Raw genomic sequence first — 22,442 nt, 5'->3', positions numbered from 1 at the left:
TGCAGAAATTAAAGAAAGATGGTGGTATGGCTTTTCCTAATCTTGGACTCTATTATTGGGCAGTTAACATCTACTATATTGTTTTCTGGATCTAATATTCTGATAGATTTGAACACCCTTGTTGGGTAGATTTGGAATTTAATTCCATGCAGACATATTCAGTAGCCTCTTTATTGGGAGCAGCTCATCCTTTTACATTTTCTAAGATTAGTAGGTGTACCTTCCACCAGTACTTAAACATACATTATGGATTTGGTTTCAATTTTGGAAGTTCTTTGACTTGAAAATTTTTATTCTCTCTAGTACCATTTCTCTTCATTATTTTTTTAATCGATCAAGCCTTCTCTTTTTGAAAAGCTAAAGGAATTGTCTCTTTATCAGATTTGTTTATAGACGATAGCTTAATGTCTTTTGAACAATTATCTAATAAATATAATATACCTAGGTCATATATTTTTAGATACTTTCAAATTACACATTTTCTGAATACTTTACTGCCTAACTTTCCAACATCGTATCAACTGGATTTAGTTGATACTCTCTTTCATTTGAACCCTTCTCATAAGAGTTTAATAGATAACATTTATAAGAAGTTATTAAGATTGCAATCAAATTCTAGTGACAAAATTAAAAGGGCCTGGAAGAGGAACTTCAGTTACATCTTCCAGAGGAATCATGGGAGATTTTTGGATTAGTTAATACCTCTTCAATATGTGCTCATCATTCTTTGATTCAGTTTGAAGTGGTACATCGGGCTCATATATCGAAAGACAAATTGACATGTATTTTTTTAACGTTAGTCCTATTTGTGATAGATGTAAATCAGAAGTGGCTTCTTTAACTCGTATGTTTTGGTCATGATCTATGTTGGAGAACTATTGGATAGATATTTTTAAGACTTTGTCAGCTATGCTGGATATCAGTTTGCAACCTAACTCACTGACTACTCTTTTTAGAATTATAGTTCCAGAAGTGGGACAAGTTTCCAGTTCCATATACCACAAGATCACAAGATAAAGGAACAAAATTAGACCATTCAGCCCACTGATTCTGCTCTGCAAATCTTCTGCTCTGAGCTAAACTGTTCCCACATCTAGTTCCAAGTTCCAGCCTTTCCCCATAAATTAGACTAATTATATACCTGTCAATCTCCCTCTTAAACGCCCCCACCGATCCAGCCTCCACTGCTGTATGTGGCAACAAATTCCACAAATCCACAACCCTCTGGCTAAAGAATTTTCTCCTCATTTCTGTTTTAAATGGGTACCTTCTAATTCTAAGACTCTTGTCCTGGATTCACCCACCAAGGGAAACATCTTATTCACATCTATTCTGTCCAATCCTTTCAGCATTCAAAATGTTTCTATAAGATCCCCTTTCATTCTTCTGTACTCCAATAAATAGAGTCCAAGAGCTGTTAAACTTTCCTCATATGTTAGCCCTTGCATTCATGGAATCATCCTGGTAAATCATTTCTGTACTGTGACAGATTATAGATATATTTTTGGGAGATAAATTGGGGCAGGATTTTTAGTGTAGGTCACATACAAACACTTTAAAACATATTATTTAAAACACTGGAGCTCTGCTCATGCTAGACACGTCAGCCCAAGAGCCTTTTCAAAAGCTTTGGAGAGTGTCCAAGAGACTTCACTAATGGATTTTTGTTTACAAAAAGGCACAGTTGAAAGATCTTGTCAGAGCCGCAGACTGTCTGGAGTGGAACTTGCTGTTCTAAGAGGGTCATGTGGTTTTGCAAGCAGAAAGAGTAAAACAGGTTTTCTCTCTGTGTGTGTGTGTGTGTGTGTGTGTGTGTGTGTGTGTGTGTGTGTGTGTGTGTGTGTGTGTGTGTGTGTGTGTGTGTGTGCGCCTGCATGTGAGTGAGTGAGTGAGAAAGAGAGAGACAGACAGACAGACAGAGATCAATTCTGCAGTTTTACAGTCAGCAGCAGCTGGGACTGGAACAGGACAAGCTGGCAAGGTTGTAGAAAACCCCATTTTGAAGATGGATTGTGAGTGTTTGGTTCAGCCTGGTCAAAGCCCTTGTGGCTCATGCAAGAGGAGAGGACTGGCTAACTAATGTTTCACTTGAAATAAGAGAAATAAAAATGAACATTTAGTGACCTGAAAGAATGAGGTTATCATCTGGAGAGCCCTGAGGGAACAGGTTTCTTTGGCAAGACACTGAAGTGGCTGATTAAAAAGGAATCAGTTGTGGATGTCCGGCGAACAACAAATCTCTTTGTGAAAACCAACAAGAATCTTTCTGAGTGGTAACCATTTACCTTTCAAGCGCAAAAGCCTGGTGAACTTTATAAATGTTAAATTCTGTGCACAGTGCCTGCAACCAGTGAACTTGGAAGGATGAGAAGTGAAATTGGACTGTGAATCAAAGAACTTTTCTGAACTTACACACATTACATACACGTACACTTAGAATTAGAAGGGTTAGGTTAATTAAGTCAATAGAGATAAGTTAAAGTGTGATTCTGTTTTCATGTTTAAAGATAATCAAAACCAACTTTTGTTTAAGTAACCATTTATCTATTGCTGCTGGGTTTTAGGGTCCTCTGGGCTCATAACAGTACTCTCTCCAAAATTATTATATCCTTTCTAAGATAAGGGGCCCAAAACTGCACACAGTACTCCAAATGAGGTCTCTCCAGTTCCCAATAGAGCCTCATCAACACTTCTTTATTTTTATAAATTATTCTCTTTGAAATGAAGGCCAACATAGCTTTATTGCCGAACCAACCTTTAGGGTATCCTGCACCAGGATACCCTAAAGTCCCTTTGCACTTCTGCATTTTGAATTTTCCCCCCATCCAAATAATAATCTGCCTGTTTATTTCCTCTTCCAAAATATACAACTGTACACTTCTCAACATTGTATCTGTATCTCTTCTGCCATTTCTTTGTACACTCTCCTAAGTTGTCCATATCTCTCTACATCCTTTTGGTTTCTTCAACCCTTCCTACTCCACCACCTATATTTTAGAGTCAATATTATATTAATTAAAACTGGGGCTGCTTGAAATAAATACAAATATTGAGCTAAGATTATCATCTTAATAGCATTAATATGACTTATTAAAGATAAAGCTAAAGAAGACCATTTAGAAAGATTGTTTCACATAATCTATCAAAGGAAGAAAGTTAAATTTATATAGATCAGGGGTGTCATCTGCAAATTTGGCCACAAAACTATTCACTCCATAATCTAAATCATCAATATACATTGTAAAAAGTGTGACCCCTGCAGAACCCCACTAGTAACCGGCAACCAGCCAGAACAGGATCCTTTATTCCCATCCTTTGTTTCTTGTCTATCAGCCAATGCTCTACCCAATCTAATATCTTTCCTGTAATTCCATGGGCTCTCATCTTATTAAGCATCACCTAATTGAAGGCCTTTTGAAAATCTAAATACACCACATCTACAGCTTCTCCCTTGTCTATCCTTCTTGAGATTTCCTTAATAAATTCCATGAGGTACTTAATTCTATTCCCTGAGACATCTGACTATCAGGTTTCTTGCTATTTTCTTTCTCAGTGAAGACTGATGAAAAAATATTAATTTAGTTCTTCTGTCATCTCTTTGTTACCCATTATAATTTCTCCAGCATCATTTTCAATCAGTCCTATATCTACCCGTATCTCTTTTTTATATTTAAAAAAAACCTCAGAATCAATTTGTATGCTATTTTCCAACTTTCTTTCATAATTCATCTTTTCTTTCCTAATGACTTTCTTTGTCTCTTTCTGTAAGTTTTTTTAAAGTTTCCCAGTCCTCTGTTTTTCCACTAATTTTTCCTTCCTTGTATGCCCTCCCTTTTGCTTTTATTTTAGCCTTAACCTCTCTTGTTCACCACATTTGTGCTATTTTTCTGTTAATAATTTTCCTTTTTCTCAGAATATATCTATCCTGCACTATCTTTATTTCTTGTAGAAATATCATCCAATTCTGCTACGTTATCCCTCCATCTAGCTTTCTTTTCCAGTCAACTTGGATCAGTTCCTCTTTCATGCACTGTAATTCCCTTTGTTCCACTGAAATATTAACACACCTAATATCAACTTTTCCTTTTCGCATTTGAATCTGAACTCAATCGTGTTATGATCACTACTTCCTATGGATTCCATTCCCTTAAATCCCTAATCACCTCAGGTTCATTACACATCACCCAATCCCCTGGTGGGCTTATTGACAAGTTGCTCCAAAAAGCCATCCAGTGGGCATTCTATAAACCCTCTCTCCTGAGATCCAATACCTTCTTGACTTTCCTAATCCCCTTTCATATTAAAATACTCCATAATTATTTTGACATTCTCCTTCTGACATGCTTTTCTCCATTTCCCAGCTGCTGTTTGGGGGCCTGTATATAACTGCCAATAGGGTCCTTTTACCCTTGTCATTTCTTAACTCAACCCATAAGGATTCTACTTCTTGATTATTTACTCCTATTCTCCTCATGTATTGGTTCCCTTCTGTTCCTATGTCCCTTCTTTCTGTCAATTTAATATCATTGCTTACCATGCCACCCCCTCTACCTACCTGCTTATTCTTTCTACACACTGTGTACCCACCCTTGGACATTCAATTCCAATCAAATCCATCATTAACCCATGTCTCAGTGATGGCCACATTGTCATGTCTTTCAATCTGTAGCTGTACAACAAGATCCGTGCATTTAGGTACAGTAGCCCGAGATCAGTATCTGTTCCTGATTTCTCAGTATTTCCATTGTACAGCAAATTATCTTGTCTTTTCCCCTGCCTGTCCTTTTTGTCTTCTTGGCTGCAAATTATTTTTGAGTTTGTTCTATTTTCCCCTTTCTCGACATACCCTAATCTCTACACTCACATTCTGATTCCCATCCACCTGCTGAACTGGTTTAAATTCTCTCAACAGCTCCAGCAAACCTGCCTGCCGGGATATTGTTCCCTCTCCAGTTCAGGTGCGGCCCATTCTTTTTGTAGAGGTCAGACCTTCCCCAAAGGAGACCCCCAATGATCCACAAATCTGAACCCCCTCCCCCCTGCATCAACTCCTCAGCCATGCATTCATCTGCCACATCCTCCTGTTCCTACTCTCTCTGGCACATGGCACAGGCAGCAATCCTGTGGACCATGACATCTGCCTGCTCCCTCTCCCCCTCCAGAACGTTATGAACTCGATCAGAGACAATCCTGACCTTGGCACCTGGGAGGCAAATACCATCCGGGAGCCTAAATCTCATTCACAGAACCCCTATCCATCGCTCTTCTCTTCTCCCCTTTTTCTTCTGAGCCAGAGGGGCAGCCTCTGCTCCAGAGATAGCAGGTCGTAGCTTTTTCTACATTGTTGGCTAAAAGAGGAATGGAAAGATTCTAATCCACCTACTTTAACTCAATGGATCTCTCAAATTATAATATGTTTAAGTTTAGAGAAAATTAGGAGTCATACATTTGATACTTCTGTTAAATTTGAAGAGACTTGGTGACCTTTTATAAATTATTTCTACATGATTTAGTTAGTATAATTATTTTCCCTTCCAGACTACCTTTAATTTTACTTCCTTTCTCTTTGTTGCTGAAGACCAGACAATTAATAAATTCTCAGGATAGGCTGCCCAGTCTTTTTTTTTGTTTTTTGTTCTTAGATTAGGTGGGGTTTCATATAATAAAACGTTAATTTTTTTTGAAGATTTCAGTTTGAGATGAGAAAGTATTCATTAATTGTGAGTAATGTATTATGTTATTATAGTGATATTTCTTTCCCTTCTTGATTATTTACTCCTATTCTCCTCATGTATTGGTTACCTATAATACAATTAATAAAAAAATTGAAAAAAGAAAGATCTCTACATAGAAATTATGCTGAAATTTTTTATACAATTTCTAATGCAAGTTGATAAATGCAGTACAATAGAAATCAATTCATGGTCCCTAATCTGAGGGTAGTTTACAGGTGCTAAAAAATAAATATATCTATGACCATCTTCAGGTGATTTCTTGGGCCTTTCATTGTACAGCAGCCTCAGACAACCTGTTTAAACTGCTTTGGTCAATAAAACTGACCACAATATTTATAAACATTGTAGATATTCAATGTCTACAATAAAACCAGAGGATGATTGAAAACAAATTGCATTAATGACAATGCTGACTCTGGACTCAATTAAAGATAGAAATTCTTATGATTTGTTTGCCAAGATATACTGATCGACAGAAACAAATAGAAGACCTTACCATCGGTGAAGGAGTCAGAGAAATGTTGCCCACAGAGGCCTTTAGCTCATCCACTGATGCTGCCACACATGTAACGACATCTTTAGCCTGGAGAGGTCGAATCTTGATGTTAAATTTGCGGTGTGTGTCTTCTTCTGACTCAGATTCACTTGATGAGTAAAAGTGCTTCTCTTTGGTAGGTGATAAGCCATTAAGGATTATTTTTATACATGAAATAGAGCAGAACAGTTAAACAGCCAAATAGGAATATAACATCAGCCATGTTGTCTTCCTCTCCTCAAGGAAACAGTTTTTTTTATGTTTCATTTCTTTAAATCCTCAAGCAGTTTTTATTGCCTCAGGGCTTGGATCTATGCCTCTGAACAGCTCCAGTACTGTGATTCTGACCCATTAATCAATCTTGGAAAAGTGACTAATGATAGACGCTGGTGGCACTGATGTGAGTTTCTTTGGCCAGAAAGAGTGTTGGAGTTCACATCTCGATGTGGTTGGAATCATTGAGAACTTGTTCCCACATTCAGTGCCTCAATATGGCCTAGTTTGTCCCACAGTGAAAGCCCAGACATAGTGACTGCCTGGGTCTGAGCATTATCTGTTAATCCTCAAGTGATTTGTGTAGATGACAGATAGAAACGGACGTGTTGTCACTTTGAGAAGCTATTTCACCATTCCTTACATTTCCCAACTGTTTCCCTAATGTGATGACTTACTGTATTTAGAGGATCAACTAAAATATTTAGGCTATTGAATACTCTTAATAGATGTACAGGCAGTGAACAAGCAGATGCTTTTGAAGTTATCTTAGCCTCAGCAACTTGAGGTGTTGTCAAGTAGGAACCCAGGCAAGCGGCTTTTGCCTTCTCCATTCTGGTTGCCTTTCCTGAAGTATATTCTCTTCTCCCTCCTGATAAATGACTAAATGGACAGATAAATGAGGAACAAAAGCTGAGGCTTAAGCCAAAGGAGGAGACAGGAGGAATAACCTGAAGGTAAGCTTTGCATTCTTAAATCCAGAGTGGTAGGAGGAAATTTGTACATTGGGAATGCCAAAGCATTGTCCACAGGCAGCTGTGGTAAGGATACTAAAGCTTTGGACTCAGTTTAGAAAAGGCTAATAACTCATTTCATGGGGTGCCTTATGATGAAAGATTGGACCCAATCAAGCTGGAGTTTGGAAAAATGAGTGTGTATTTGATTGAGAGGTACAAGATCTTGAGGGGTCTCTTTAAAGTGAAGAGCATGTTTCCTCTTGTGAAAGAATGTAAAATATCGGGTTGCTGTTTAAAGATACAATTGTCCTTTAAAAAGAGATGGGAGGCAAAACTTTGGAACTCCCGTCCTCAAATTGGCTTGAAAGAAGAACATCTGAATATTTTTAAGATAGGGGTAGACAAATTGTTGAGAAGCAAAGCAATGAAAAGTTACCGGGGATGGGCAAGAATTCAGTCACACTCAGATCAACTATGACCTTATTAAAGAGTCGAGCAAACTTTCCTGCCCCTACCTTATTTGGCTATATGATTGTATAAAGGCACAGCTGATAATGGAAAAGTAAAAAAATAATTCAATGCATCAGTCAGAGGAATAGGGCAGGGTGTTGGCAGGGTGGAATGGTGTCTCTGAAGAGAAAGCTTGTTTTGTAAATACTGAACCCTCACAATTGTTTGCAGAAATGACCAGTAAGAGGAGTTGATGTGGGATAATATTTGAGTGCAGAGTTTTGCATGAGTTGACATTTACACAGAATAAAGATTAAAAGCTAGAAAAGACAAATGAACAGATGGCATTTTCTGCTGCAGAGGACCAATTGCAGGTGAAGGTAGCCATGAGGTTGGAAGTAAACAGTCCTTGTAATGGTGTGTAATTTCAGGATTGAGTAGGATCATGAGGTTCATAACAGTCCAATTCAATCTAGAGATTTGGATAGCAGGAGAATGGAGTCAATGACAAGGACATGGTGATCGATATCATTTCCCCTCCCACTTCGCTTACCAGGTCAAGGTAGGATGATAAACTCTTTTTGCAGCTCAGTTGACCTCAGTTCTCATAGAGGACTCTTGAAATACAGTCTCACAATTGAAGTTTTAAAATTCTGCCGCCATTTGTGGTAAAAATGCCCTCCAGAGAGAAAAAAAATCAACAAATATACAGCGGCATTTAAATTAAAAGTTATGGAACTTGCTGAGAAGACAAATAACTGTAGCAGCAAGAGAAATTTGTGTTTCAGAGAAACTTGTGAGAGACTGGAGAAAGATATCAAACAAAACTTTAAACAATTACGAAAAGGAAGTGTGCTAACAGAGGTAAACTTACGGGAAATAAATGTTGCCGAGTGGGTGACTGAAAACTCGTCAAAATGGAAAATATGTTATTTGTGGTGCCATTCAAATTCATGCATGAAAGGAATCAAGGAAGGAAGGAATTTTGGATTTAACAGCAAGTGCTGGGTGGGGCACTAGGTTCATGAGGTGATATGAATGAGCACTTCAGCAGAGAACTAAGATTTCACAAATGCTGCCTGCTGACCTGGATGATAACATATTACAGTTTCACCAGTTTGTAATCAGATGTTGGTAGAAGGAAGGCTACAAATGATCATGCATTGGGAACATGGACGAAACACCAATTACTGGTACACTTGACATGCCAAAAATAAAAATCAAACTGTGAACTAAGAAGGAGAAAAAACACTATTGATGAAAACCAATGGCCATAAGAAAAGTAGGCTTATTTTAAATCTTTATTTTATGGCTGATGGTGCTAAATTAAAACCGATGGTGGTTTCTAAGAGAAAATCTCTGCCAAAGGAGAAATTGCCAAAAGGAATTGTCATTCATGTATAAGGCTGGATGGATGTAGAAAATGGATAAAGGAAGGTTGGAATTTCTGTTCTGGTGGACTATAGAAGGATAATGGTTTGATCTTAGGGTACATCTAATGAAGAATGCTTCTGATAACCTTCAATTACAAAACACCGATATACATAGCTGTAATTCCCTGTCGACTTGCAAGTGTTTTTCAACCAATAGATGTTAGTATCAATAAGTCATTTAAGGACATGTTGAGAATGGCGTGGAGTAATTGGATGCATGATTAAGAAAAAACTTACAAAAGAGGAGGCAGTATGCAGGCATCGTCACTGCATGGATTATTGATTCATGGAAGATGACATTATTGTTAAATCATTCAATAAATGTGGAATGTGAAATTTCAAATACATTAGATGGTACAGAAGATGATTATCTATAGATGACTTGGATGAAGAAGAAGTGGATGATGTATGACCTCTAACTACAGACAGCGATGATGCTGAAGAGGATCCGTACAATGTGATCATTTATCTTGATGATTACGACAATTTATTCAATGCTGAAGAGTGTGATATTAAAGGATTTTAATGAACCTTTGTGTTTGAATTAAGATGAAACATGTACTTATACAGTAATTTTTTACTTCAGTTTTTTGCACTCAATCCGTAAATAAAAGCTTACTACCATAATTACTTTTGTTTCTATTATCATTATTTATTTTGATAATTCTATTATATTTTGTGGCTTACAATGCATTGAAAACAAAAAAATGCAGTAAAGGAAATGATATTGCAGTCACTAATCCAGCTCTGATGAAAATGAAGAAAACATGTTTAGTGGAGATACCATTGTTGTGTATGGTATTGTGTTTATATAAAGTACTGTATGTCTTTACCATTTTGGTATTACCAGTAGAGCCTTAAGGTGCATTGAATTATGGTGATGAGAAATGAAGATGCAGCTTTGATATACCGGGTACTGTATCATACTTCTCTGTGGATTGTCACCTTATCATAGTGGACTCAAAACGGTCAACCAGTTTACCTATCTCGGCTGCACCATTTCATCAGATGCAAGGATCGACAATGAGATAGACAACAGACTCGCCAAGGCAAATAGCGCCTTTGGAAGACTACACAAAAGAGTCTGGAAAAACAACCAACTGAAAAACCTCACAAAGATAAGCGTATACAGAGCCGTTGTCATACCCACACTCCTGTTCGGCTCCGAATCATGGGTCATCTACCGGCACCATCTACGGCTCCTAGAACGCTTCCACCAGCGTTGTCTCCGCTCCATCCTCAACATCCATTGGAGCGCTTACACCCCTAACGTTGAAGTACTCGAGATGGCAGAGGTCGACAGCATCGAGTCCACGCTGCTGAAGATCCAGCTGCGCTGGATGGGTCACGTCTCCAGAATGGAGGACCATCGCCTTCCCAAGATCCTGTTATATGGCGAGCTCTCCACTGGCCACCGTGACAGAGGTGCACCAAAGAAAAGGTACAAGGACTGCCTAAAGAAATCTCTTGGTGCCTGCCACATTGACCACCGCCAGTGGGCTGATAACGCCTCAAACCGTGCATCTTGGCGCCTCACAGTTTGGCGGGCAGCAACCTCCTTTGAAGAAGACCGCAGAGCCCACCTCACTGACAAAAGGCAAAGGAGGAAAAACCCAACACCCAACCCCAACCAACCAATTTTCCCTTGCAACCGCTGCAATCGTGTCTGCCTGTCCCGCATCGGACTTGTCAGCCACAAACGAGCCTGCAGCTGACGTGGACTTTTTACCCCCTCCATAAATCTTCGTCCGCGAAGCCAAGCCAAAGATAGTGGAGAAACTTGTTTGGTCCTGAGATCCCAAGAGTGATGCCATCTGGAGCTATGCTCCTGGTAGGGCCACCCATTGCGGTAAGGTTAAGGGTGAGGTCCCTGACAAAGAACAATCCAACCAAGTCCTTAATGGTGAACAGGCAGACAAATTTGCTCTGAACTCAATGGCTGTGAAGGCGGACGAAGCTGCAACAAATCCATCAGCACCAATCATCATGGTTTCCATGCCATTGAAATTAGTTGGTTGATTTGTTAGGTATTGTGTGCTTCTTGGAGTGCAACATCAAGTACATGTTAAACAAATACATGCACAGGTGTCTTCAATCTCTCTGAATGAAGGCCATCATCATCGACCTCGAGGGATAGCCACGACGACTATAACATAACACACCTGTGATAGAGTGTGACTTTAACCATGAATATGAAATTTCATGGGCTCAGAAAGGTCAGACTCGGAGTCAGAGGAGACAGTGAGTCAGTGCCTGGTGTCGGGTGAGAGGAGGAGGAGCCAAGAGGCAGCATCAGAGGGTGAGTAGAATAAATAGCTGGACTTACTAATTTAGCTGGTCCAATCTACATGTAAATTTGAGCTAGGAGTCGAAGGAGGAGAAGCTCAGAGAGAGTGACGTGGAGATAAGCATTTAAATACAAGGGCTTACTGGGGCTTGGGCCTACTCAAATCGGGCTGGGAGTCTGAGGAGGCAGCAGCTGGAGTTTGAGCTGTGAGTCAGAGGAGTAGGTTAATTGGTCAAGGTTAATTGGTCAAGGCATGGTGTGATGCCTCCCTGGTGCAAGGGTGCGGGATATCTCAAATCGGGTCCAGGGTATTCTAAAAGGGGAAGGCGAACAGCCTGATGTCTTGGTACATGTGGGTACCAATGACATAGATAAAAAGGAGGAAGTACTGAAAAAGGATTACAGAGAGCTAGGACAGAAACTAAGAAATAGGATAAGCAGGGTGGTGATCTCTGGTTAGCTACCTGTGCCAAGTGCAACTGAGGACAAAAATGGAAGGTTAAGAAAAATGAATGTGTGGCTGAGGGGCTGGTGTAAAGGAAGGGTTTTGGCTTCTTGGATCATTGGGATCCCTTTTGGGGAAGGCATGACCTCTACAAGAAGGATGGGTTACACCTAAACCCAAAAGGGGTCAATATATTGGCAGCTAGGTTTGGTACAGCCGCCGGGTGCGGTTTAAACTAATTTGGCAGGGGGGTGGGAACCTGTATGATAGGGCAAAGGACAGAAAAGATGAAACAGGAAAAGTTAGGTTAGGCAGCGAAAGTAAAAAATCAGAAAGAGAAAGGAGGGTGAAAAAAGCAAATCTGAAGGCTTTATATCTTAATGCAAGAAGCATTCGGAACAAGGTAGATGAATTAGCTGTGGAAATTGAGTTAAACAAATATGATTTGATTGGGATTACAGAAACATGGCTGCAGGGTGGGCAAGCCTGGGAACTTAACATCCCGGGGTATACGATATTTAGGAGGGATCGGCAAGAAAGAAAAGGGGGTGGGGTAGTATTGATGGTGAGAGAAGGGACCGACACGATTGACAGAAAGGATATCAACTCGGAAGATGCGGAATCTATATGGGTAGAACTGAGGAATAGCAAGGGGTGGAAAACGTTAGTGGAGGTGGTATATAGACCTCCAAATAGTAGTGTAGAGGTGAGGGAAGGCATTAAAGGAGAAATTAGAAAAGCATGCAATAAGGGAACAGCTGTCATCATGGGAGACTTTAATTTGCATATAGATTGGACTAGTCAAATTGGTAAAAATACTGAGGAGGAGGAATTCCTTGAATGTTTACGGGACGGTTATCTAGACCAATATGTCGAGGAACCAACTCGGGAGCAGGCCATTTTAGATTGGGTATTATGCAATGATAAGGGGCTAATCAACAATCTTGTTGTATGAGGCCCTTTGGGTAGGAGCGATCACAATATGATCGAATTCTCACTCGACATGGAGAGTGATGAAATTAAAACCGAGACTAAGGTTCTGAATTTAAATAAAGGGAATTATGATGGTATGAGACGGGAGCTGAGTAAGATTGATTGGGTGGAATTTATGGGGGAGTTGACAGTGGATAGACAATGGAAAGCATTCACAGATCTAATGGAGAAATTGCAAAAATCATTTATACCGGTTTGGCATAAAAATAAACCAAAAAAGGTGACTCAACTCAAATTATAGACAGCATTAGGTCCAAAGAGAGAGCATATCAATTGGCCAAAAAAAGTACCACAACCGAAGACTGGGAGCAGTTCAAGATGCACCAAAGGAGGACAAAGGGATTAATCAAGAAAGCAAAGATAAATTACGAAAGTAAGCTTGTGGCAAATATAAAAAATGACTGCAAAAGCTTTTATAAATATGTCAAGAGGAAAAGATTGGTGAAATCCAGAGTAGGTCCCTTGCAGTCAGAATCGGGGAATATATAACGGGGAATAAGGAAATGGCAGACCAATTAAATTCTTACTTTAGTTCTGTTTTTACAAGAGAGGATACAAATAACCTCCCAAGGATGTTGGGAAACATAGAGGCTAATGCAAGGGAGGAACTGAAAGAAATCAGTATCTCTAAGGATATGGTCTTGGGGAAATTGATGGGATTGAAGGCAGATAAATCCCAAGGGCCTGATAATCTACATCCTAGGGTACTTAAGGAAGTGACCATTCAGATAGCAGATGCTTTAAGAATTATTTTCCAGAACTCAATAGACTCAGGATCAGTACCCATGGATTGGAGGGTAGCTAATGTTACCCCACTATTTAAAAAGGGGGGCAGAGAAAAAGTGGGGAATTATAGACTGGTGAGCCTTACATCAGTAGTGGGCAAAATGATGGAATCCATTATTAAGGATGTAATAGCGGAGCATATGACTAGCAGAGAAGGGATCGGGCAGAGTCAACATGGATTTACAAAAGGTAAATCGTGCTTGACAAATCTATTGGAATTCTTTGAGATGGTGACAGGTCAAATAGATAGGGGAGAGCCAGTGGATGTGGTGTACCTGGACTTCCAAAAGGCCTTCGATAAGGTCCCGCATAAACGACTGGCTTACAAAATCAAGGCTCATGGGATTGGGGGCAAAGTATTGATGTGGATTGAGAACTGGCTGGCAGGTAGAAGACAAAGAGTTGGGATAAATGGCATATTTTCTGAGTGGCAGGCGGTGACCAGTGGGGTGCCACAGGGATCTGTACTGGGACCCCAGCTGTTCACAATTTACATTAATGATTTGGATGAGGGGATTGGATGTAATATCTCCAAATTTGCAGATGACACTAAGCTAGGAGGGGTTGTGTGCACGGAAGAGGGGGTCAGGAAGCTCCAGTGTGATTTGGATAAATTGAGGGACTGGGCAGATACATGGCAAATGCACTACAATGTGGATAAATGTGAGGTTATCCACTTTGGTAATACAAACCAGAGGGCAGATTACTATTTGAATGGCAATAGATTAAGAGATGGGGAAGTGCAGAGAGACCTAGGGGTACTTGTACACCAGTCTCTGAAGGTGAGCATGCAGGTACAGCAGGCGGTTAAAAAGGCAAATGGTATGTTGGCCTTCATATCAAGAGGGTTTGAGTATAGGAACAAGGAGTATTGTGTGCAGTTTTGGTCACCTTATCTAAGGAAGGATGTTCTTGCAATGGAGGGAGTGCAGAGGCGATTCACCAGGCTGATACCTGGAATGGCAGGAATGACTTATGAGGAAAGATTGCGCAAATTGGGATTGTACTCGCTGGAGTTTAGAAGATTGAGAGGGGATCTCATAGAGACATATAAAATTCTTGCAGGACTGGACAGAATGGATGCAGATGGGATGTTTCCAATGATGGGAAAATCCAGAACCCGGGGCCATGGTTTGAGGATAATAGGCAAACCATTTAGGACCGAGATGAGGAGGAATTTCTTGACCCAGAGGGTGGTGAATCTGTGGAATTCATTGCCACAGAAGGCAGTAGAGGCAGGTTCATTAAATCTATTTAAGAGGGAATTAGATCTATTTCTTCAGTATAAGGGTATTAAAGGTTACGGAGAGAAGGCGGGGACGGGGTACTGAACTTTAAGATCAGCCATGATCTCGTTGAATGGCGGAGCAGGCTCGAAGGGCCGAATGACCTACTCCTGCTCCTATCTTCTATGTTTCTATGAAATTGTGGTTCAATGTTTTGTGATGCGAGCAGGTATGGTATGGTTGGGGTCATGTGTAGGTACCAGTAATGATAATATACTGTAATTATGAGCTTTAAACAGATTTCAATAAGCTAGCCTGTTAGCTGTGATGGATATTAATAAAAGAGAAAGTGTAGTAAAATATTTCTAAGAGCTATGATGTGTTATTTATGGTTTTTGTTGCTTGGTAGGATGTGTGTCTTGATGTGCAGACTATTATTACTTTAATTCATTGTTTTTTTTGTTCTTTGTTCATTTAGAGATCATTTGGATCTCTGCTACTGATATGGTATTTTGGATTTTAGTATGAATTTCAGCTCCTCAAAGTAGTATCCATGTGATAGTTGACCCCATAAATTTAAAAATGGTTTAGAAAAATTTTATTTTTACACAAGTATATATGGTGATTTAAAAGCAATATATTTAGTCCAGGTGCTGCATTGGAAAAGACTGTAGTAAGTTAAAGAATGGTTAACAATCTAGGAATCTGAATGTAGAGTAGAAGAGGTGTGAAGGAGGATTGATCTGGGTAGAATTAGTTATCATCCATCATGTACATCATTCCCATTGATGATGCTGCCAAGGAAAAACGTATAGGTCATAAAGGGAAGGAGAATATGAATGTATCTTAAAGGGATCACTTGCATGATGTTCTATTAGATATTCTGATCAAAATTGAGCAGGTTAAAGTTTAGTGTCTGTTCAAACATAGATAATTGTGAGGTGATGCATTTTGGAAGTACAAATCAGAAGGCTGAGTACAGGGTTAATGGTTGGTTACTTAATAGTGTGGATGAACAGAGAGTTCTTGGGGTCCAAATCCATGCATCCCTCAAGGTTGTCGCACAATTTGATAGGATAGTTAAAAAGGCCTACAGGATGCTGAGCTTCATTAATGGGGGATTGAGTTCAAGGGTAAAGAGGTCATATTGTAATCCTATAAATCTCTGGTGAGATCACATTGAGTATTGTGTTCAGTTCTGATCACCTCATTATAGGAAGGATGTGGAAGCTATGGAGAGGGTGCAGAGGAGAATTTACCAGGTTGTTGCCTGAATTGGAAAGTAAGTCTTATTAGGCAAGGTTAGCAGAGCTGGGACTTTTCCTTTTGGAGCATAGAATGATGAGGGGAGACTTAATAGAGGTCTACAAGATTATGAGAGGTATAGAAAGGGTGGACAGCCAGTGCCTGTCTCCCAAGGCAGGAATAGCAAGCACCAGAGGATGTGTGTACAAAGTGAAGGGAAGGAAGTTTAGGGGAGATATCAGGGGTAAGTTTTTTTATGTAGAGAGCTGTGGGTGTCTGGAATATCTTGTTGGGGATGGTGGTGGAAGCTGAAACATTAGGGGCATTTAAGAGACTCTTAGACAGGTACATAGATGGCTGAAAAATAGAGGGTTAGGTGGTAGGGAGGGTTTAGTACTTTTTGTAAAGAATATATGGGTTGGCACATCGAGGGTCATAGGGGCAGTATTGTGCTGTAGTGTTCTATGTTTTATGATGTGTTGTCCTCTGTGAACTCATGCATATTGGCATGCCGTGATCCTGGGGAGTCAACATGCTGTGCATCCTTTGCAGCAGTGTAGCACTGCCACACACATTGTTTGCCAGCTTAAAATTCTTAATATGCAATTGCACTAGACTGAACAAAGGAGGCGAGATGCAAAGGGAATGGTTTGGTGAACCACGTAAAATAATTAGGCCTCTGTTGGTTGTGACCGACCATGGTTATTGAGCCTCTGGTAGTCACTGCTTTGTTTATCATTGTCGACTGTGGAACTGGAACGGCATGCTCTGCCACAGTTGCTGCAAATGTAGAGCATCTTTGAATTATTATCTGCTCTTTGCTTAGCTCTCTGCTCCTCAAACTGACTCAAGGTTACTCTCAGGTAAAACACAGGATTCTGTGGTTAAGTGAAAAAACACAAAAATGCTGGAGAAACTCAGCAGGTCAAACAGTGCCTTTATGTAGCAAAGGTGAAGATACATCACCAATGTTTCGAGCTCGAGCTCAAAGGCACTGTTTGTCCTGCTGAGTTTCTCCAGCATTTGTGTGTTTTTTCAAGGTTACTCTCACTTTGCTCTCGGTGTTGATGAAGAGTACCACACTATTTGTTGTGGTCATCTGCTGTATCCTCCCAGCACTCTGTGTTGAATTTTAAGGTTTTTATGTTGCTCTTGCAGAGGTCCTTGAAGTGAAGCTGGGGTCTCCCAACTTTCCTCTTGCCTATTGCTAGTTATCGGTAGAGGATGTCCTTTGGCAGTCCTTCATGTGACCCAATCAGCGCAGATTACATTGTCTTAGAAGAGTGAACATCGTGGGACATCCAGCACAGGAGAAGACCTCAGAATTTGGGATTTTGTCTCTCCAAGTGATGCTGGGGATGCGGCGAAGGCAGATTAGCATTATATGATCAGACCCCATGAATGTCACTGCAGCTCTTGAAGGTGAGTGGAGGGACTGAAACTACACATTACCCTAAAGAAGGCCATCAACCCAGAGGCAGCAATGCATTCAACAACAGGGATTGAGATCATTTTTAATGAGAATGGAGATGAACATTTTGAAAAGTGGTTGGGAGGTATTAACACAAGGCAGGAATCATTTACAATACCAGTTAACATTCACCAGAAGAAGAATCTGGTTATCTGAAGTTTAATTAAAATGTGGATAGAGAAGTTGGTGCATATAACGATACTAGGCACCTTCCATGTTACCCTGGCACTTACATTTCCAAGTCATAACAGAGCAGAGGATGTTGATTAGGTGATGCTGCTTTTTTTGAGGACTATATACAAACAATAATAAGCAGGCCTTTCCTGTTGATATGTTCTCCCTAATTCCATCCTTCCCAACTCCAACAAAGTATAATGACATGTGGCAGGTTCTTGATATTGGTTTCTTTGCTGAATGTTCCAGAGTACAGAACACATACAGGACTACCTGTCCATTTTCAAGTAAATGCAGACTTTGCAGAAGGCAACATATTTGTTGCCACACTACCCTGATTCTACATATATTGAGATGCTCTGAACCTAACATAAACATAAAACATAAAACATAACAATTACAGCACGGAAAACAGGCCATTAGGCCCTTCTAGTCCGCACCGAACCAAACACCCCTTTCTAGTCCCACCTCCCTGCACAATGCCCATAACCCTCCATCTTCCTCTCATCCATATACCTGTCCAACCTTTTCTCAAATAATACAATTGACTCCGCCGCCACTATTTCTCCCGGAAGATGATTCCACACAGCTACCACTCTCTGAGTAAAGAAGTTCCCCCTCATGTTACCTCTAAACCTCTGCCCCTTAATTCTTAATTCATGTCCTCTTGTTTTAATCTTTCCTCCTCTTAACGGAAATAGTCTATCCACATCCATTCTGTCTATCCCTTTCATAATCTTAAATACTTCTATCAAATCCCCTCTCAACCTTCTATGCTCCAAAGAATAAAGACCCAATCTGTCCAATCTCTCCCCATACTCCAGATGCTTAAACCCAGGCAACATTCTGGTAAACCTTCTCTGCACTCTCTCCATTCTGTTTATATCCTTCCTATAATTAGGCGACCAGAACTGCACACAGAACTCCAAATAAGGTCGCACCAACGTCTTATACAATCTCAACATCACCTCCCAACTCCTATATTCCATGCAATGATTGATAAAGGCCAGCATACTAAAAGCCTTCTTCACCACCCTATTCACGTGAGTTTCTACCTTCAGGGAACGATGTACCGTTACTCCTAAATCTTTCTGCTCTTCTGTATTCCTCAATGCTCTCCCATTTACCACATATGTCCTATTCTGATTCTTCTTACCAAAATGAAGCACCTCACACTTATCAGCATTAAATTCCATCTGTCATTTTTCGGCCCACTTTTCTAAGCAGCCCAAATCCCTCTGCAATCCTTGAAAACCTTCTTCATTATCCACTATTCCACCTATCTTAGTATCGTCTGCATATTTACTAATCCAATTCACCACCCCATCATCTAGATCATTAATGTATATAACGAACAACAATGGGCCCAATACAGATCCTTGAGGCACACCACTGGTCACCGGCCTCCAACCTGACAGACAATTATCCACTACCACTCTCTGGCCTCTCCCTTTCAGCCAATGTTCAATCCATTTGACTATCTTAAAATTTATACCTAAAGACTGCACCTTCCTAACTAACCTTCCATGTGGTACCTTATCGAAGGCCTTACTGAAGTCCATGGCCTGGAATTGTTTCTTCTGGGGAATTTGGCAGTTATAAAAGTTATAAAAGTTAACTTCTCCAGAAGTAAATCTAAATTTATTGAAATTGTATTGTCATTTGCCAGGAAATGTATAGCGGTAACATGGAAATCTGATTCCCTACTTCACATTGATTGTTGGAACAAGGAAGTGCAAAGTTCTATTTTCCTTGAGAAGATTTCTTATAGTCTTAGAAAAAGATATAGTATGTTCGTCAAAATTTGGTAACCTTGTTTACCTTAATTAAATGCCCAGATTGTATAATTTATTTTGATATTTGTCAATCAGTATATTCCTTATTAGAAATTTAATACTTTTTAAATGATGTGAATCTGAGATGTCGAACCTTGCTCCTGTTTCTTTTTGTTCTCCATTTTTTTTTCTTTTTATCTCCCTCTATTCCCTGCTGTCTGTCCCCTTTTTCTTTCAAATCTGGGGAGGGGGAGTTGGGAGAAGAGGGACTCTCCTTTCATTTTTGGACCTTATGAATGTTTTTCTATGATTGTATATTCAATATATTATTGTTATATTAACTGAGTCCTATATTCTGTATTTTTTTAAAAACTTAAATAAAACATTCAAAAAAAGATGCTCTGTACAAAGATTATCCAATCAATGCTCATCTGAATGAAGGTCTTCTAAATTGTCCCTTAGAAAGCTTAGATATGTTTAAGCCAACATATTTCTTCAATTCTCTTTGTCCACTGCAGCTGCAAGTCACACTTAGATAACTGAAAGAGAAGTAGGGTGGCATTGAGGGGTGTGTGGTGAGTGTGGGGGAAGGAAGTTGCTGCACATCACAGGGCATCTCTGCTTTATAAATATGATTATTAAATGCAAATTCCCACTGGAAATAAAAAAAAAATTCGTATTAAATGCCTCAGGACGTAAAAATCCTGGAAGGAGCAATGAGACACCAAAAGAGTGGTTTCTTTGCTGGAAAATGTGATAGGCCACAAAGGGATACACAAAGAGATTGATGCAAAGTGCACAAAATAAATATGCAGGTAAAACAGGCAAATATACAAGAACATAAGAAATTGGAGCAGGAGTAGTGGCCCATTGAACCTCCTCTGTCATTCAATAAGATTATGGGTGATCTGGCCATGGACTCAGCAACCTATTATCCCACACCTTTACCTTTCAATTCAAACATTAATCGAATTGTGTCTTAAAATATATTTAATAGAAACCTCTACAACTTCCTTGGGCAGAGAATTCCACAGATTAATGGTGGCCTTTATGGCAAGGGTATTGGAATTCAAAAGTAGGTAAATCTTGCTGAGCTGGTGTTGAGCTGTGGTGGGAATGCTTTGGAGAGTGTGCAGTTTTGATCTCTGTATTTATAGAATTTTTTGTTGCATGATATTAGTGCAGCATGGATTAATTTCACAGATGTGTAACCTTTACTATGAGGCAAGACTGCCATTCAATCACCAGGATTTAGTTGATCTTAACAAGATACACAACATTATAGAGAGGTGACTGAAAACATGGTTGAAGAGAGCCTGCAGCTTCTGCCTGGCATGACCAGAAGCATAGGTACTAGGTCTGGCTTTTTATGATCAAGATAAGGAGAAATGGAGAAGCTTGCAACATTTTGGGGAAAATCTTTCAACATATGGTTCATTTGTAATGGAATGTTACCCATCTTTATAAGGATTGAAAGAAACCATAATGTCTTTCAATGAAAACAAATAAAGCACAACAAAGTACTGGAAATCTATGATAGAAAACAGAACATGTTGAGCTAAGCAGAGGATCAGGCACTTGTGCCATATATTGTAATGTCAGAAGAATCCAAAGGATATAACCTGATTTGTCATCTGGCCTGATACTGTATCCTTCATCATCAACCTCTGGGGAATTCTGAAAACCAGACAAGTAACAGAATGAAAAGTTAGGAAGCTTTGAACCATTGACGATTTACGACAGTTTTGGTTGAAGACAAATTTTCTGCATTATTTAAAATGAGTGAACTGAACTAGCTACATTTCTGATAGCTTGGCTCATGTACAAAGGTCTGAATGGACCCGAGCTTCAACCTTTTTCCTCATACTTTCCAAAGTGAGGGCACTATTGCCAATGTCAAGACTGAATACCTGTCACTAATTGCCCAAGAGAATGACATCATGGTACTGCTGTATTCTTTGTGGTGAATGGACACCCACAATATTTTGGGAAAGAATTACATGGTGATAATTAAGAAAAGTTATGCATTTCCAAATGAATACATTAAACAACTTAGAGGGGAATTTGATGTTGAAAATATTCCTGCTCTTCTTAGTCTTCCAGATTGTCGAAGCTACGCAGTTAGAAAATTCCTAGTTCCCCTCAGAGTCTTCATTTTTTTAATTTAAACAAAATTTTAAGCGTGATTCCATTTCCTCAACTTCACAATTATTTCAAGTTGTGTAGTTAGATCATTAGTTACAATGATTATTTTGCAAAAAAAAAACTTATTTCATGAGCTGTTGGGAAATGGCCAACTGAACTGAATGGGGTGGGACAAAACTCAAGTTGAAGATCTGTATTCATTCAAGTTGTCTACTCAATTATGTGAAACATTCTACAGAAATAGCCTCCCCTCAAAACCAAAACAAATTGGTTTATATAGACTCCTAAAATTATATAGACCTCTAAAATAGATTTTTTCAACTACTTCCTATGGTAGCCAGCTTCACATCGACACCACATTTGGTAAAGACATTTTCTCTGAATTTCCCACTAGAATAATTGATGACTGCTTCACATTGATGGCTTCTTATCACAGCACACTCCTCCCCATAAACAGAAGCATTCTCTCTATTTCCATCCTATTCACATTTTTCATAATTTTAAAGATGTTGATGGGTCACCCTCAGGCTTCCCTTTTCCAGAGAAAACAGACCCAGTCTGTCTATCCTTTCCTGATGTTTCATTCCCTTATATTCTTTTGTCATCCTTCTAAATCCACCCCCCAGTGCCTTTATATCATTTTAAGAGAGAATGCTGTGCAGTACTCTATCTACATCCAGGTCTACTTTGGTGAAACCAAGCACATATTTGGTGACCACTTTGCTGAACACCTATGCTCTGTGGGTCTAAACTTGATCTTCCTGTAGCCAGCCACTGCAACACCCCCATCCA

At 39.6% G+C, this 22,442-nt stretch overlaps 1 protein-coding gene across 10 annotated transcripts in view; it reads right to left on the bottom strand.

The window, feature by feature from the left end:
- sgip1a (SH3GL interacting endocytic adaptor 1a) overlaps positions 1-22,442 on the bottom strand; it is a 247,037-nt gene that overhangs the window by 80,467 nt on the left and 144,128 nt on the right. For all 10 annotated transcript variants that reach the window (XR_011357752.1, XM_069938392.1, XM_069938387.1 and 7 more), the window contains exons 6-7: positions 21,125-21,182; positions 6,232-6,410 (exon numbers count right to left, since the gene is read on the bottom strand). Coding sequence is in view for 9 of the 10 variants with exons in the window: in XM_069938392.1 (XP_069794493.1) it covers positions 6,232-6,410; positions 21,125-21,182 (237 nt within the window). In the remaining variant the exon portion in view is untranslated. The remainder of the gene's footprint in view (positions 1-6,231; positions 6,411-21,124; positions 21,183-22,442) is intronic.

This window comes from Narcine bancroftii, chromosome 5 (assembly GCF_036971445.1).
Source record: "Narcine bancroftii isolate sNarBan1 chromosome 5, sNarBan1.hap1, whole genome shotgun sequence".
In the NCBI taxonomy this organism is placed as follows: domain Eukaryota; kingdom Metazoa; phylum Chordata; class Chondrichthyes; order Torpediniformes; family Narcinidae; genus Narcine; species Narcine bancroftii.
Note: the sequence above shows the minus strand (reverse complement) of the source record. Positions and strands in the feature narration are given on the sequence as shown.